This window comes from Ciona robusta, chromosome 11, assembly GCF_009617815.1.
Source record: "Ciona robusta chromosome 11, ASM961781v2".
NCBI lineage: Eukaryota > Metazoa > Chordata > Ascidiacea > Phlebobranchia > Cionidae > Ciona > Ciona robusta.
This window is the reverse complement of record NC_143245.1, coordinates 6,761,484-6,777,679: the sequence shown is the minus strand read 5'-3', so window position 1 is coordinate 6,777,679 and position 16,196 is coordinate 6,761,484. Positions and strand designations below refer to the sequence as shown.

Sequence of the window (16,196 nt, the reverse complement as noted above, 5' to 3'; positions counted from 1 at the left end):
AATAGAGTTTAAATGAAAATCTGTGTTAAGTTATATACAGTAATTGTAGATTGGGTAGTTTTGTCATGACTCATGTTCCTACTAAATGTAGTTTAGTTATACAGTCGATTATAAAATCGAAAAACAACTAGAAACAGTAGGTATCTAGGTATCAATATCAATTCCCCGTCAGATTATGAAAGAGAAATAAAAGAAATATGATCGCTTGGTAATCATAAGTTTTGGAAGTAATACTTGGCTAGGTCACAAGATTGAATCATATGCGTAAATATGTTATGACGTAATGTTTATATCAAAACATAACAACAATTAAGCTACTCTTAATATGCCTAGTTTAAGGGAGTTACTTTTGTAAATATATAGTAGGGTGGAGGAAGATGGGACACCTTTTCATTCTATTTACTGGTCACATTTAGTAGTAAACATAGAATATTTAACGAATTATAAATCAATAACTTTACGTCTTCCATAGACCTTTGTTAATTGTTAAAAACAGGATTAGGACATTTAAATATTAGGTGATAAAGATGTCCCATCTTCCCCCAACCTACTATATACACAATTTGCGTGCAAAAAAACTTTAAAAATTTTATGTAAAAACTCTGTTTGATAAACCGTGACCTAAAGTGCATTACTTAACTGTTTTAAAAACTCGGTAATTCTTTTCTGCTAAAACGCGGTAAACAAACATTGGTTGACGAGAAATAAATGCTTATTTTGTCGGTTTTAAAGAAAGACCGAAATACTAGATTGTAATGTATAGTACTGTGTGGTAAGATGTTAGCACAAACGATGTTTCGTAGTCGTGGTGCTACATTTACAGTTATTCCGTTAATTTTCTTTGTTTACTACCAAATGGGACGGGAAAGGAGAATAAAAACAGCATGTCCTATCTTACCCCACTCTACTACAGTATTGGTTAGACTAGAAGTTGTAAATAAAAAATAGATCATACCATTACAAATATAGCTAATAGCTATTCATAAAAGCAGATGTTGTCTTAAATACGTCCTTGTCGATAAGGAAACGAAACCGAAAGGTATGTGACGTCATTTCGTTTATATATCCGCTTTCCTCTGAGCTATACCACGCTAACGAACAATGCTTTTCAAACATCGATATTAATTCAATACTAATATCAGTTGTTAATAGTTAACGTTTCACGATAAGGGTTTACAGAACAGTTTTTGTATACCGAACGGAAACATGTGTGTAACCGAATATATTCTGCGAACTATGGTTCAATTCTCTTCACAAAGCGAGCCTACGCCCGATACGCACCGGTGATTTTGTGAATCAGTCTGCTCGTACTCGATTGATATGGCAACCTCTCCCGGTACAGCCCAGTTCGCAGTTACTGTAGTGAAGAGGCGGTAATGCCAGACTAAAGTTCAGACCAGTGTTATAGCGTTGTTGGATTTACTGTAATGTTGTAACGCTTGTTACACCTGTATGCTTGTGTTATAAAGAGTGCATAGATAGCTTTTGTTCCAAATCAAATAGTTGTACAGTATTGAAAAAGGTTTATGTAGACTTAAGTTAAGTCTTTTAACTAAAATATTGTAACGCATTGATGACTGTAAGCATATCTCAGACCGTGTTAATGTTCAATGAGTCATAGCTCTTGTTTGACAAGCCATGTTTAACTTACATACGTGTCAATCAGGATAACTGTATGCATATTTTCTGTGTTGTTTGTTAAAATTGTTTGACTTATGCGTTTATCTAGTTTTGTTTTAAGAGCTTCTCTGTCAATGCTAACAGCCAGTCAGTAACAGTGACTTGTTGCCTCGGGCCCAACTGTTAACAGTTAAACACACACTCTACTACGTGTGTAGAGAAGCCAGTCCAATGTTGCTCTTACGTGTATATGCTGGTGTGGGATCAGGAAATGACCAACCTATTCTGTTATGACACCAGACTAGTTTCTTGTTTTAATGTTATCACAGCTAGGGACAGCTGTTAGATATATTACCGTTAGAGGAAGTAGTTCTGTGCCGTCACATGTGCTTAATAGGATAAACTAGTCTTATTTCAGGGTAGTATTATTGAACTGATTGTAAACCTTATCTCGTGACGGGAATGACGTGACTGGTAGTTTTGGTGTATGCACTATTAGTTTGGCGTCAGTTTTTGCGAGGTGTTAAATAATGAAAGCGGTATCGCCTGTTTCGTATAACTGTTTGTTAACCGGTTTAACTGTTTATTTTATTGATGCTTTTATTCGTAGGTGCTGCTAGCTTAATATTTCAGGAGCGGTCTATATTTTGTATACGTGGTTACATGTCACTCAGGCACCAATACAACAAAGGCCTGGTAAAACGGCGAACAAATTATGGGCTTAGAGCAAAATGGTTAACGCTCTGTCTAATTCTTTTTGCCATAGAACTGGTAATCGTATACTTTCGTATACACGACGTAATACTCGTCATTTCGTTACATCTCAACATCAAGTTGGATTGGATTCGTGGCCTCGAAACGAACTGCGAAGCCGTACCCGGTCACAATTCATTGAAAGACAGTCGGGCACTGTTAAATGGAGGCGAAAACGCGTCCCCTCTGCCATTTTGCCCCGAGATGCCTCCAAATCTCTTAGGAAAACAGGAGCTTGGGAACGAAGACGAGGACGTTAGCTTGGACGATCTAGTAAAAAACTACACGTTGGTTGAACCTGGTGGGCGGTTCAAACCGGCGCAATGTGTCCCTCGTCACAAGGTTGCGATTATCGTCCCGCACCGTAACCGTGAGAGACACCTACGGCAGTTTCTAAAAGCTATACACCCTGTTATGCAGCGGCAGCAAGCCGACTATGGTGTTTTCGTTGTTCACCAATCCGGCACCGGCACATTTAACAAGGCAAAGCTGTTAAATATCGGCTACACTGAAGCGCTGAAGCAGGATGATTATGATTGCTTCATCTTTCACGATGTCGACCTGCTCGCTGAGGACGACCGCAATCTGTACCGATGTGCCGATGTACCCAGACATTTATCTGTTGGTATCGACAAATGGGATTACCAACTGCCATATGACGCACTGTTCGGTGGAGTTATTGCAATGACCAAAGACCAATTTGCCCAGGTTTGTATTACCGTTTACTATACAGTCATTTCATTCCAGGTAAAGTATTACTAAATATTCAGTGCCGGCCTGCTGCGGCAAATTGTTAAAAAATTCCAACGAAGTGAGACGGCAGTCACGCTGTAAGGTCCAGTGAGCAAGTTACATACTTTAACGAAACAAAATCCGGGCTGACTAAGATCCAGCGGTTGCGCTTGCATTTTGTGGGCGCGGTTTTGATTTGGTCTGTGCGCACGACCGACACGCTTAAGTAGTTTACGTAAGATCTCGAAAACCTCACACCGAAACGAGTGTTTACTGCCTTTGTGTTTTCAACCGTGTAACGTGTGTTATATAAATACCAGTTATATCCCCATAGCTACGAAACAATATAACATACAATCCTATATATATATTTCGGCGTATTAAACCAACTTAGGAGTAAATTAAAAAATCTCTGGCTTGTATCGCTGTAGGAACTTCGCTAACAGAATATACCAGAATGTATCAAGCATTTAGCAGTTGCCCAGCATACTCATGACAACGCACAAAGCACGTAGTATGTTCATTTCCTGATACATTTTCGTATGTGTTTACCCTAACACCGGTAGACAGAATATTTCCTGTCAAAATACCTGCATTGTACATCGTCAGTGCAGTAAACAGACTCCACAATAATAAAGTGTTGATGAATATAAGAAAACACGGTACGCACGTTAAATTGCACTGATGATTTATCAATGCGGGGGTTCGAACTGTTTCCCCTACCTGTTTTCCTGGATAGTTTCTATAGTAACCCTAGACTATGAAGGTGTAGGGTTTCAAACATTCCCCGAAACTGGCGCGCACTACTTTGAACAATAGTATCATAGCAACCGTTGCCAATGGCACAGAAAAATATTGGATGTCTGCTTAGGCACATTACACCCGACGAACTAAAGGTGTTTGGTTTGGTTTCAAAAGGTATTGTTATCCTACGAATAGGTTATACCTTTGGTCAACATTTCGTGTAGCCTCTTTATTGTACGGCTATGATTTGACAAAAGTTCAATATGCAGCTTAACGGATATCAAATACCTGAACGCCTTCATTATATTATTTTTGCATATCCTTTATTGGCACTTTGCACTTTAGAATTGCGATTGTACTTTATGTTCGTTCAAATAAATAGACCTACCGTAACCAAAAAGCAAAGCAACGAAGCATACCGTTTCCTGCTATGCGTTAAATATTTCATGGTTCGAACAAAACAACAAAATAGCAGGCTCGGTACATTTCCATATTCGGCTATTTTTACAATTCTGTTTATTTGCATATGCTGTTATAAAGCGGCCTCGTAACTTTAACTACTTTATGTATTAGGTCAACGGGTATTCGAACGAATACTGGGGATGGGGTGCAGAAGATGACGACATGTATGTGAGGATTCTGCATAGCTGTCTTGGTTTAGAAAGAGCACAATATGACGTTGCACGGTAATTCTTTTTTCCTACACATACACACACACATTATGAATATATATATATATATATAAATTAGCTCATTTAGTTGGCGTAAAACCCATTGACGCAATAACGCAACTCGTGCCAACACTCATTCATTTTCGCACTTCATCGTGTGTGTATGTCGTTTGTACAGTTGTACTGTGTGAGCTGTATACTGCGTGATAGAGTATACCGTTTAATTGAATTATTGTGAGCCTGGTATATACTCTGAATTAAAGGAACGGTAAGTGACGCGCGTACACTCGTATTCTATTCCTACACACAACTATTCAACACACGCGCTCCCATGACGACTAATCCTACATTTCCACCGAGTTGGCCACGACCTGTACTGGCGTGCCTAATGTGTTCCACATCTCAATTGTTTCTTTATGTTCCAGGTATCGAATGGCCTACCACCCTTCGGACAAAAGCAACCGAGTAAATCCATATCGTTACACCTTACTCGTTGGCGCCGCCGAGCGACAGAGGCACGATGGATTAAACAACCTTCATTACAGCTTGGTAGAAAAAACACAGCTACCATTATACACAAACATATCCGCTGATGTAGGAAAACCACCGCTTAACCCTAAAACAGTAGGTTTCGGTACGGGTATTGACATCGTTGTGAGCATATCTCTACTCTTGCTTATGCTAACGATGACGTGTTGCACCTGCATAAAATCCCGCTTGCCGCACGTCCTGTTGTGCCCACGAAGAATACCATAAGTGTTTTCCTATGAGTCAAACGTCGGTTCTTTGTAGCTAGTTAAATGTTGAATTCTTTAAAAACTTTCTACTTTTTCGTAGATGCGCAGACATTCGATAGAAAACAGGTAGTTCCCTCTAAACGAGCAGGAATTTTTCCCTCGTTATATTTATTCTTCTTTACACCTGATATACATAAAACATATACTTTCCTATGCTGTCTGTAAAGCCATATATATAGCAAGAGAATATGAAAGGCGTTGAAAGTTCAAATGATAGGCTTGGCAGTAAATTACTTACCTAGCTACCTAGAATGAACTAGAGCCATGATTCCCTGCTTCAAATTCTATTTTTTTATAAACGGATCTATAATTCTCCTAATGAGTTACGAGTGGCGATTGAACCTTGTAACTTTTTCAAAACATTTATCGTGATTTAAAACCTAAGGGGTTTCTTCCTATATATTTGTATATATATATACACGTGTACCAAAAACGCAAATCGCTGTTTTACTTATTTTCTTATTTGAAACCCTCTTTCATTTCACTCGTAACGAAGGCGATGTAACAGCATTAGGATAATCTTGTAACTTATTTTGTTGTACAATGTAATCGTTCGTTTATTCTCCATAATGTATGTAATCGTATTCGGTCGATTTTGTGGAATATTTTTCCAATATTTTTTGAACAACTCGTAAAATGCACCTTTACCTATGTAGTGCATAAACATGTTACTCGTTCCATAACCCAGATTTTACGTATCAAGAAAACGCGTTAAACGGATCATAGCTGCAGCATACTAAACGAATCGTTTGTGCCAATCTGTTATAGAATTCCTAATATTTTACGTCCATACCAACTCGCGTTCCTACCACGTTTTAACAAGAGCATTAAGCCCTTTCACATAACACGGTGTGTACCATCTCTCTTTTTACTCCCAACTTTTGTTTTGTTGTTCCGGTAAATTGACATGAGTACTCATTCCTCGGTTTATTATTCTACACGTAATGATTCATAACTCTGTTTGCCTTTGTATCACAAACAAAAGCGCTGCTCGGCCCGACGGTTCTAAGCCAGGGCGTGCTTTATATTGCAACGAATGTTTTGATGCCTTCGGCACACGTATATAAACAAACAGAGCGTCGTTCTTTGTTTTTCTTGCAAAACACGCTCGTTGAACGACGTTTTGCGTATAATCTTTTCCTCTTTATGTCAATTGAAATTTATAAAGCATGTTCGTAAATCTATTTCAACGTTGGCTATTTTCACAGTGACCGAATGAATCTGTTTTTTTTTGTTCTTTTTAAATTCCCCAAATTTCAAAACACTAAAGCTGTTTCTATTTGTCATTTCAATGCAGCGGTCGACTCTACACCTCAAGGCATTTATGAAACTAAAATTTTTTGAAGGTATTGCAATTCGTTGCGATAACACCTGAATTTAATTGGAATTACACTTAATGCTAACATATTAACACTGTGAACTTACATCAAAGCTAATGATATAAAATGCTAAACCATATATATTACTTGTGTTTTTTTTTGTACAGTGTAGCCTACTTCAGTTTAGTAAGAAAAATTTAAGATGAGGAAATTATTATGTTCTCAGTCAAAGCTAATGTGAGCCATGTGATATAGTACAAACCATTTAAAGTACCCCTAATGGTTTTACTTAAAACCAGTCAGAATAACATTGAGTTAGATTACTGTTTTTTTTTTAATTCAAGCCCGCCCTAAAGGTGTGTAGTATTACAAAAACCTTTTAAAGATCAACGGTATTACTTAAAAATCGATTTTTACCAGAAAACTACTCCGAACAAGCTGTCTGTGGGCTTAGGCCTGAAATTAGTATAGGGTGAGGATAGATGTGACACCTTTTCATTCTATTTTCTGGTCTTATGGTAGTAAACAAAGAACATTCAAGGAATTATAAAACCGTATATGCACACGACACCCAAAGAAAACTGTTGTTAACGATCAGCATATTTCGATATTAAAGGTTACCCATCTTATCCCACCCTAATATATATTGCATGTCACAAATCGCTACAAATGGCAAAACAAACGCAGATTTAACACATACTTTCAGACAGTTCTGTAAATATTAGCATTTCAAAAATGTATACTAGGTATTGATAACTGTGTCTATAACATATTACGATATACTAAGCCGACTGTTGACATAGTCGTTACGTTTACGAAGAACGAGTTACCTATTAACTCTGGTAGCTCGTATTCAAGTTAACTGGTACCATGTTCCAATAAAAAAAACAGCCTATTAATAAAGCAGGGCAAACGGCTGAACGTATACCGCACCAGCGGCAAGTTTTAAACTTTATTGCATACATAAAGAACAATCAAGATTATAGTAACTGTACGGTTCATCGATTGTCCAATAAAATATTAATTTTGTTGACATAACTAAAACCTAGCGATGTTTTTAAAGTTATACTGCGGAACGAGAACCCCCATATTAATATACTGCGATGGCTATGCCGACAAAAATGCAGACAGGGTATAACATTTGTTTGTACAAAGATAAAACTGGAAAGTTAACGCTCACTTTCAAAGGACATTACTCACTAAACATACTTCATCGTCATGTATCATATGATCAAACTATAAATAGAACTTACGTAAAAGAACTAAAATACTCATTCTGCGTGCGCAGTTGCCTAATTACTTTTTCTTGTTTTAGCAAAGCTGGGAAACGTTTTCTGGTTTGCTACTATAGCTCAATGATTCTCAAAAAGTTGCTGTTAATTTCCATCTCTTCGCAAAGCTAAATTATTATTAACTATATGTTATTGCAATCGAAGAGATACATATAAAAACATGCAGCGTCATTCCATTATTTTAGGCAACACTACCCGGAACTTTTAAAATATTGTAATTAAGTAAAACGTGTTTTAGCACACCTGAGACTCTATTGGGCGAAAGAATAAAATATTCGATATAGTAGGGTGTGGAAGGTAGAACACCTTTTTTATTCTACTTTATCACGCTCAGGATGTTTAGGTATTATGCTTACAGCAGGTGTCCCATCTCCCCCCAGTACCCTACTATATATTCTGTTCAAATATATCAGACTACATGTCAAACATAAACACCGTCTTTTATCATGTAAGGTTTATGAATCTTGGCTGTTACGGAAACTACCTATTTAAATTGTGATATCGAAAACAAACAGTTTTTATGTCCGTCCAAGATGACGTTTCAATAAAACCAATCAAAAGAAGCAAACAAAACTTAAAACGAAAGTTGTCTTCGAGCATATTAGCTATATTTATGTCTATATACCTCGTTGAAAGATTAAAATTTATCAAAAAGGGGATTATGATTCGATAATATTTAAATTTAATGTTTCATAAGCTACAGATGGCCAATAAATAAAAATATTGTATACGTGTACGTTGTTAAAAAAGATGGAAAAACGGGGAGTAAAAAACGCTGTTTTGTGTATTTTAAATTGTTTTGTTTGGTCTTTTATTCGTTATACTTTTTAAATTTTACCACAACTAATAAATTATGTAGCTCATTTTATTTGTGCAAAATCCTTGAAACTTACAAAGTAGGTATCAATATAACGCTATGAATGAATGAATGAATGAATGAATGAATGAATGAATGAAATTTTATTTCGTCTCTTCGGTCACGATAACGAAGAACAAGAGAGTTGACAAAAAGCGAAAAGACAGGTAGTAACGGTAAAACAACAGTTGTTAAAACACGCTTGTTGATAAAAAAGAAAGAAATAATGTTTTGGATAAAAGGCGTGACCGTTACACCCTAAATTTTTTTATATAGAGAGCTGTGAATGTTTTGCATAACATACAGAAATTACACATTATATGTATTGGTTCATGTCAAAAGAAATAAACATTTTAGTTGGAAAAATACAAAACTCTGTAAGAATTGTGACGCGTCCTTGGTATCCATTTGTATTACAGCACAGCCAACGCAAAGTTATAAACTGCCCCATTACAAAATTCTTTTAAGCGCTCGATCAATATATATTGTGTTACAGTGAAAGGTCTGGAATCCTTTTGGATAGAAACAACGACTTGAATATAGAAACTATTGCTGTTTCCCAACATGTAGCGGACTAATAGCTAATTCAATCCAACGAACGATCGAGTTGGCCTGCTGAAAAACGTATCTCTAGGGACATCTTGCGAGCACATTTTGTTCGTGACAGATACCTCAACCACAATAGACAAAACATGTTTTTAGTTATCATTATTTATTAAGCTAAGACATGTTACCTGAACTTTCCGTTATAAGTAGTATAATGCGGTGGAGGAAGATGGGACACCTTTCATTCTATTTTCACATCCTATTTGGTAGTAAACAAAGAACACTTAAAGAAAACCGTATCTTCACGACTCCCCACCATACTATATATAGTAGAGTGGGGGAAGATGGGACACCATTGGCACATAATATTCAAAAATCCTGATCTTGTTTTAAACAATTAACAACAGTCTATGAAAGTCGTGAGGATACGGTTTTATAATTCTTTAAATGTTCTCTGTTTACTACTAAATGGGACTATAAAACAGAACGAAAAGGTGTCTCATCTTCTCCCACCCTACTATATGTAATAACACAAGTTCATGATTTATTTTACCATTAATCAATTCCTGTGAAATAAATGTATGTTTGTATATAGTTTTGTAACTTATCTATTGTGCATCATGTGAGCGAATTAATCACCAGTACAATATATTGTGACTCGCGAAAATTTCGCACAAGTCGCAGGAGTGGCGTTTAATAATTATTGCTGTAATCTTCAAAATCCGCTGTTACTATAAATAGATTGTAGTGTTACCTGATGTTAAGTGAATACGAATACCTATTAAATCCCAGCACGAAACTCGAAAACTCTTTTTGTGCAATGGCAACACTGGGCGCTTAAAATTCGCACGAAATTCATTTTGCTCTTTTTACCGAATTCTTAGACTTCCTCCCAGCAATTAACCAATCAGCTTTCAGCTTTTCATTTTGCTCTTGCGAGTTTGGAGCACGGTTTGTTCTTTTGGATTGCCACGTTTTGGAACCAACGTTAAGAGGTTGGAAGTCGGAAAGGAGTTGAAGGACAACTCGGTTATGATAAGGGCTTGCGATTGAATATGTCACAATATATAGTACAATATATTGTGTGCATGAGAAATATAGTGCATTTATTTATTGTATTATTATCAACGATCTGGTTTTACAGCTGGCTATTTTAAAAGTAATTCTTTGAAAGTTTGAGTTATTTAATTCACGATGAAGCAATACAAACAAAATTCTCTTGTGCAAATTACATCAACGTTATCTCGCTCCGAATAAAGATGCCTCGAGTGACACGCCGGCCCCGTTGCTTTGGATTGGCAACGTTAAAAGTGAGTTTGTATTTTTATTATATAACTGAGAGTTCTTACTTTGTCGCTACTGGTTTCTAGTTTTAACAAGTTAGCATTTTGTTTATATAATATAGCATATTTGACACAAATTCACACTAAAGTATATATGGTGATTTTATGAATGAGAATTCGTTTTCATTCTTTTAACCGGTTATGTTATTACAGCAATCCCAATACACAAGGAGAAAAAAAAAGTTTACACCGAAACGACATATTTACAAGTTCGTTACCGCACAGTTGACCTGCAGAACCGGTAAGTGCAAATATATTGACAACCGTAAAATGTGTGTGTATTATACAATGACTGTGTGGTCCTCCAGAGAGGCATGCAGAGGAACCGGAGACGTAGGCCGGTATTGGCCCATTTCCCCCAACATTAAGCTGTATTAACATGTACACGAATTATATTAACGCAAGTTTTATCATTGCAGAGTTTTGTTCGATGCAGGGTCATTTTGAAATGCACCATGGAACCAACGCATGTGATCCACGTTAAATGGTAAGTAACTTCTATATAGATATTACTACTTGCGATAACGAAATCCTGAATTTGTGTTAATTTGGAGTTTTTTCGTCACAGATATGACGTCCCAGTACAAATGGCGTCACCCAGCTGGTTCTATGGGTAAATAATGATTGCAAATATTACTCGAAACAAAAGAACTGCCGGAAGAAGCGACCGAAGGTATATACCACGTTGTTTTATTGGGCTAACTTTTATCTCGCTAGTTACAAAATATCTTAAACGGTTAAATGGTAAAAGGCGTGTTGGTTTCAACATTTGTTTATTTATTGTTGCTTGTTAACATTATATTTTTTTATTGTAATTTGTTAACAAATATAGAGTAGGGTGGGGGAAGATGGGACACCTTTTCATTCCATTTTCTCGTCCCATTTGGTAGTAAACAAAAATCATTCTAAGAATTCTAAAACCGTATCCTCACACCTCCCATAGACCCTTATTAATTGTTTAAAAGGCGGTTAGGATATTTCGATATTATGTGCTAAAAGTGTCCCATCTTCCCCCTCCCTACTATACATCATAACATTAAACGATATTAACATAAGCATGCATCAAGACAAGATTAGAAAAAAATAATTTTTTATGTTAATGTATAGTTAATAATTGTCATGGTTCATATTTGTGCTTTAATTTTGATGTGCTCATAGTCAAATGGTAAAATAACCAACGATCATCTGACGTGTTATTTCTACAGAAAGGAGATAAGACAGAACGAAAAGCTCAAGAACGAAGATGGAGCCATAGCATACCCAGACTAAGATTTATTCTTAGTCGATGTAAATACTAACTTATGTGAGCTGTAGCATAAAAGTCCCTTATACTTATTGAATGCTTGTTTAAAATTGAATGTTTATGTGGTACGTTTGGTGTGTTGTGGGGTGGGGAAGTATACGGAGATCAAAATATTAAAAGTCCACCTTTGTACACGTTAGTAATGGTAACGTGGTTGGGAATCTTGGGTTTTATTTCTTCATATGTGTATGTATGTGTGTGTAAACAACCTGCATAAGAACGGTGCGCGCAGGTCAGATTTCCCAACTTTAACCCAAACTCTTGGTGTCACTTATCAGCAAGGCCGGCAGTCGGTATCAGATAGATAGAAGTGACATCGCTAACTAGGGATCGCTGTTAGGAAGTTTAAGTTAGACAGAACTGGGACACTGCACCCGCGGCCGACACAACACGTGTCATTGCACTCAGGCCAAACAAGCAGTGCCTGGTTTGCGAAAACCATGTTCCAACACGCCGGTGGTTAAAAGTCCGGTCAGCGAAAGCTGGTGGGTTCCAACTGCAAAACAATTAGGCGCCAAACATGCGACTAGGGTAGGGATAAAACAAATACTAAAAATGTTAGCTCCCTGTTAAGCCCCCTAAAACCACTAACCAAATTAATATTTTTTCAGGTGTAGGTTTATGTTGTCATTCCTTTTTTGAATCGACAACAGGCGCGAAAATGCGACGCTGTTGCGGCAGATAAAAGTGATTCCTAAGATCACTCGGTTCGATCATTCTTATGTTAAAGCAAGATATAGTTAGCTCCCAAATCCGTTCTTATGCAGTTTCCCCACTTTGTAAAAAAAACTAGTTATTGCGACGCGTTGCGACGGTTTGCGGCGGCGAAATGTAAGCGGTTCCTATTATTTATTATTATTATATTGGCCCATAGAGAATGCTTGTATTGTTATGTGCTTATTGTATGGGGTGGGGTATGGTGGTGTTGGGGGATTGTGGTGTATGTATTGATACACACTTACACTATACACGAAACGAACTGTCATTCTGATAAATCCATCATGGTATGGGTATTTCAAAATAGATTAAATTTTAACTTCGAATTTAATGAATTAAACGTAATATATGTACAAGGGAATATTTATATTACCTATCCCTTAATCTAATATCGTCTACCATTGTTTGGGTCGTTTGAATGGTTGTCATTGCGGCGGAAAAGAGGCTGGCATGGGGTGTCGGAGGTTTTTGCATACATGATGTTCGGACTAATCCTCAATCATTGGCAATTTTGCTTTTTTTCGCGTTCAGTACCGATTTTCACGTGGATTTTTGTCTCATTTTTTTCACACGCTGGCGATTTTCTTCTTAATTTTACGTTGCGCGGAGCTCCATTTTTGTTTACGTGGTAATTTTTGCCTTTTTTTTCGTCGTAATTTTTGTCTTTTTTTTTACAAAATTGCCAATGAAGGGGAATTAATTTCGTACAGATGTTATGCATGTTCGTAAATCTCTATATACAACCTCTACTCCAATGATGTGGCAGTAACCCTGGGAGCCTATCCGACTATTGCGTCTCATTTATCTGACTGTATTGAGTCTTTTCTTATTTATCTGAGTATTGTTTTTTATAGTTAGCCTGTCCAGCCATGGTGAATCAGAATTTACAGTTCTACACTTTATTCATACTAATCACATATACATACAAAAAAAACAAAATGTGGTGCAAATGGTTAGGTGCTACAGCTCACCCCTTTTATATTTTTATCTTAAATCATATTGGATCAGCCAATGCCAGATCAGAAGTGCGTGTCGTGTCCAATTTCTTGTGTCCTGTGTCCAATTTCTCATAGTACGCCTCTTAACGCGGTAAGCCACGTATAACGATGGCATGTTGAGAGGTGTAAGTTCAGTTTATAAGACGGTCAGTCCAGGCTGCAGTTCTTGGTTGTGTGTATAGTGCGTATGTTTGTGGTCGCTATATGCGTTTCGAAAACCGTTAGGTGGCGTCGATCGCTACCTAGCGTGCCTTGATCCTCTTAAGATCAAGGCCCAGGTATAACTAGGGCTACTGGCGAGAGGTCCTGGTAAAAAAACCTCAACGACCACAAGCGAAGCAGCCTCCTGGGCGTGGTTGGAATCTTCGCTGTAAAATGAATAAACAAACGTTTAATATTGTAAGTGAATGGACATTTCAGTAAAGACTTTTTTGTACCAACATTTTGTTTGCTATATACATTATCAATATCATAGCTTGGTAATGACTCCCCATATGGCACAATAAATGTTAGTGCAATAAATGTCGTGTACCGAAAGAGCTATTTGTTTGTAATATTAAGTTATGTCGTTAGAAGCAACACTAGCGAAATATTAATACTAAATTCTGTTGCTATATTGCCATAAGCGTGATGTAAATATACGAATTCACTCCCTCGATATACAAATCATTACCTTTATTATTATCAACCAAAAAATTGTTAATGTTTTTATACCAGCAGGAGCCAGTTTATTAAGTTTTAAAAATCTCTCCACATTATGTAATTGATCGCCAAACGTACCCACTTGACACAATGTACCTCCAAACATTTTATAAACTTTTTACTAAATCAATATATTCAATGTGTAAAATGAAAAGAAATTACAAAATGAAATGGGATTATACATAAAACTGCAATTATTTAGAGTACAGAATTTCAAATAACGGAATTAAATTATAAAATAAACAAAAACCTTATTTAAAAATAAACATATAAACCTTGTTGCTGATGTCGTATCTCTACTTATTTCTGGAACCTGAAAAGATGACAGCTTTATTCTTGTCGGGGGCAACAAAAAGACTTGTGGATCGTATAGATTGGACGATTGTTTTAACACGCCGAGAAAAATAGAATTCTCATTTAGGAATCACAAAATAAAACAACATCGTTTTTATACTGACGTAGTAGCACAATCCGCAAGTAACTTTTATTTAGGAGACTGTTATCGCTTAATTTATGAGTTACAAATGGGTAGAAATTTTATGTTGATCACAATATACCAATATACATTCTTTAGTTAAAATAAACTTTTCATCATCGGTAAATACAACTAACATTAATATGGGGAGACACCAATGTAATCGGTCCGAGCCTGTTTGCTCGAATGCAAAAAAAGTGTCAAACACCTTAAGCGAAAACAATACATTCATAATTTTTAAAATCCGCTCCTGACAGTGTCCCATCTTCCCCCACCCTATTATATTGACCACATAAAAACACGTGGGCACTTTAGGTTACGTACATGTCCAAAGACACAAACACTCTTTAACGAATGGTAGCAACCAACATCAATCTGGTATTTAATTTCATAAAAGGAAGCAAACGGTTGCGCCAAGATACTATAGTGTCTTTACGTACATACTATATACAAGCATAGTTTGACATGATGCTGATGTGTTATCACCGGTTTTTTAAAATAAAACCGATACGTCAGACATCAGATTCTAGCCTGCTGCGTCATGAACAGGAAATCATGACAAAGTATAAGCTTATGACATAGTATATAGGCCTCTACTACAGTCTACAGCAGCCTGTTTTGTTTTCCGAGCCCAACAAATATACTTAGGCCACAGAACATTATACAACCAGCAATCAAATACATTGTACTGAAACTCTTGGCAGTGAAGACCGATTCAGACGGAATCAGAATACGTAGAAGTTTTGCCGCTAGTTTTGAACAGACATTTAAACAAATGGCGGGAACAACTGTGACGTTATCAGTGTGACTTCGTACAGCTGCTTGCTATACTCTGTTTGTCGAGTGTGTCTCATTTATGTTTGCTTTTAGCCTCCAGTGTAAATGAACCCACAAAGAATGACCTTACTTAGATAGCAAAGTCGCCGCATTTCAGAAGTAAGCATGTGGTTACCGCGCCCGCTTATCCCTGCTCGCTTATTGGTTCGCTGCAGCAATAGAACGTAGTTGGAAACTGAATAATTTCCGCTTGTTTGGTACGGTTTGTATATGCGTTGCTACGCAATGAAACAGATTGGTTTTAGTTGTAAAGGCATCGTTCAAAGAGTAGCGTTAACTGTTAACATATGCTAAGTTGGTTTTACAGTGCAAAGTGATTGTACCTTTCAATGTACTGTTGTTTTAACGCTAAACAGGTAAAGCGTAGGCCTACTTATATAACATGCGCAGTAAACGAGAAAACAAGCAAGGTAGAACGCATAGAATAGAAAAGAAAGTAGAACGCAGCAAACGCAGACTGAAAGTCGTCAGTGTCATTTACATACATTCCA

The 16,196-nt window shown here is 36.8% G+C and overlaps 1 protein-coding gene and 1 long non-coding RNA gene across 2 annotated transcripts; one reads left to right on the top strand and one right to left on the bottom strand.

The window, feature by feature from the left end:
- Window positions 1-1,404: 1,404 nt before the first annotated feature.
- On the top strand, window positions 1,405-6,775 carry LOC149728861 (beta-1,4-galactosyltransferase 4-like). Its single transcript, XM_089887828.1, has 3 exons — window positions 1,405-3,081; window positions 4,423-4,535; window positions 4,946-6,775. The coding sequence occupies exons 1-3, from the start codon at window positions 2,215-2,217 to the stop codon at window positions 5,274-5,276; spliced, it is 1,311 nt and encodes a 436-aa protein (XP_089743954.1). The 5' UTR covers window positions 1,405-2,214; the 3' UTR covers window positions 5,277-6,775.
- Window positions 6,776-13,576: 6,801 nt separating this feature from the next.
- On the bottom strand, window positions 13,577-15,476 carry LOC149728860 (uncharacterized). The gene is made up of 2 exons (XR_016386082.1): window positions 14,669-15,476; window positions 13,577-14,059 (listed from the first exon to the last, which is right to left on the bottom strand). It is a non-coding gene; the product is annotated as an uncharacterized LOC149728860 (long non-coding RNA).
- Window positions 15,477-16,196: the final 720 nt, after the last annotated feature.